This window comes from Homarus americanus, unplaced genomic scaffold, assembly GCF_018991925.1.
Source record: "Homarus americanus isolate GMGI-L3 unplaced genomic scaffold, GMGI_Hamer_2.0 scaffold45562, whole genome shotgun sequence".
Taxonomy (NCBI): domain Eukaryota; kingdom Metazoa; phylum Arthropoda; class Malacostraca; order Decapoda; family Nephropidae; genus Homarus; species Homarus americanus.
In genome coordinates this window covers 10,637,246-10,639,655 of record NW_024744839.1, presented here as the reverse complement: position 1 = coordinate 10,639,655, position 2,410 = coordinate 10,637,246, and the positions used below count along the sequence as shown (strand labels likewise).

At 49.2% G+C, this 2,410-nt stretch overlaps 1 protein-coding gene across 1 annotated transcript; it reads left to right on the top strand.

Moving 5' to 3' along the window:
- The first annotated feature begins 732 nt into the window (after positions 1-732).
- LOC121878177 (leucine-rich repeat extensin-like protein 5) lies at positions 733-1,662 on the top strand. The gene has a single exon (XM_042384219.1). The coding sequence runs from the start codon at positions 733-735 to the stop codon at positions 1,660-1,662; it is 930 nt and encodes a 309-aa protein (XP_042240153.1).
- Positions 1,663-2,410: the final 748 nt, after the last annotated feature.

The following is a 2,410-nucleotide window of genomic DNA, read 5'->3' as shown; positions in this document are numbered from 1 at the left end:
CATCTTAATACTAATCTAACTTAACCGAACCTAATCCCCAGTTATTGTTAAGGTGTTTTATTATCAGGTAAAATAATCTGTCTAATATTCAGGTGATCCTAAAGTTGGTATTGTGATATAGAATAAGGATGTTAATCCCTACTCAAGGTGTGGGATTATTTGCTGTTACCTGCAAACGAAGTAGTACATCAGGAGGCAGCGTCATCGGCACTTTACCTGACCGTCCTCACTCTTCCAGCTGTAAAGTCAGGTACCCATTTACTGTACAGCTGGGTGGACTGGAGAATGAGTGTCTTGGGATTCAACCGCGACCTTCTGGGACTGGAGGCAAGCGCTGTAGTCACTCGGCCGTCACATACCTAATTCTGTCTCAAACATTTACTTAAAAAGTAAAAAGAATACTGGCATTAGAATTCTTACATTCATCTTAAACGGATCACCAGAAGATTAGACACCTCAGCTTATTTCTTCTGAAGGGTAATCACCGTAACGCTACCTGGGGATTTTTTAGCTTAGGTTAGCGGTTAGTTTAGGTTAGCTTTTCGTTGGTTAATCTTCAAGTGAAACAATTTGGGGGTTTAATCGCTAGGTGATCTTCATAAACCGTTTGGACACTGAATAAAATATTGACAGTAGTAAGTCAAGCAAATAAACATCCGCTTCACCTTGCCACCATCTGCTGCCAACACCCGCTTCATCACACCACCTTCTGCTGCTAACACTCGCCTCATCATGCCACGCTTTGCTACCAACACCTGCCTCATCATGCCACCTTCTGCCAACATCCGCCTCAACATGCCACCTTGTGATGCCAACATCCACCTCATCATGCCGCCTTCTACTGGCAATTTCCACCTCACCTTGCCGCCTTCTGCTGTCAACACCCGCATCAACATGCCACTTTCTACCAACACACGTCTCATCATGCCACCTTCTGCCAATACCCGCTTCATCATGCCACCTTCTGCTGCCAACACCCGCTTTATCCTGCCACCTTCTGCTGCCTATACTGGCCTCATTATGCCACCTTCTACTGCTAATATTTTCCCCAACATTCGCCTCAACATACCTTCTGTTACCAACATCCGCTTCAACATGCCACGTTTTGCTGACAACACCCGCTTCAACATGCCACCTTCTGCCAATATCCGCCTCATCATGCCACCTTCTATCAACACCCGCCTCAACATGCCACCTTCTGCTGCCAACACCCGCCTCATCATGCCACTTTCTGCTATCAACACCCACCTCAACATGCCACCTTCTGCTGCCAACACCCGCCTCAACATGCCACCTTGTGCTGCCAACATCCACCTCAACATGCCACCTTCTGCTGCCAACACCCGCCTCAACATGCCACCTTGTGCTGCCAACATCCACCTCAACATGCCACCTTCTGCTGCCAACACCCGCCTCAACTGCCCCATGTGCTGCCAACATCCACCTCAACATGCCACCTTCTGCTGCCAACACCCGCCTCAATATGCCACCTTCCGCTGCCAACACCCGCCTCCAATATGCCACCTTCCGCTGCCAACATCGCCTCATCATGCCACCTTCTGCTGGCAACTTCTGCCCTACCTTGCTACCTTCTGCTGTCAACACCCGCTTCAACATGCCACTTTCTGCCAACACACTTCTCATCATGCCACCTTCTGCTAATACCACGCTTCATCATGCCACCTTCTGCTGCCAACATCCGCCTCATCATACCACCTTCTGTTACCAACATCCGCCTCAACATGCCATTTTCCGCTGCCAACATCCGCCTTATCATGCTACCTTCTGTTACCAACATCCGCCTCATCATGCTACCTTCTGTTACCAACATCTGCCTTAACATGCCACCTTATGCTACCAACATCCGCCTCATCTTGCCACCTTCTGCCAACATCCGCCTCAACATGCCACCTTGTGCTGCCAACATCCACCTCAACATGCCACCTTCTGCTGCCAACACCAACATGCCACCTTCTGCCAACATCCACCTCTACATGCCACCTTTGCTGCCAACATCCACCTCATCATGCCACCTTCTGCTGGCAACTTCCGCCTCACCTTGCTACCTTCTGCTGTCAACACCTGCCTCATCTTGCCACCTTCTGCCAACGTCCGCCTCAACATGCCACCTTCCGCTGCCAACATGCGCCTCATCATGCCACCTTCTGTTCCCAACATCTGCCTCAATATGCCACCTTATGCTGCCAACATCCGCTTCATCTTGCCACCTTCTGCCAACATCCGCCTCATCACAATTTTTTAATTACAGAGCAAAATTTCTCCAACCTCTCAACTGAATGTTAATGAAACTTGTGACGATTCTTATATCAATTGTTATTCTTTTAGTTTCTCTCTGAGCGCCGTCGTCGTCTTCTCTTGTCTCGTGAAGCGTGTGAAGGTCCCCAGGAGG

Coding starts and splice junctions, on each gene's coding strand:
- LOC121878177 (XM_042384219.1), top strand. CDS start 733: ATGCCACGCTTTGCTACCAACACCTGCCTCATCATGCCACCTTCTGCC.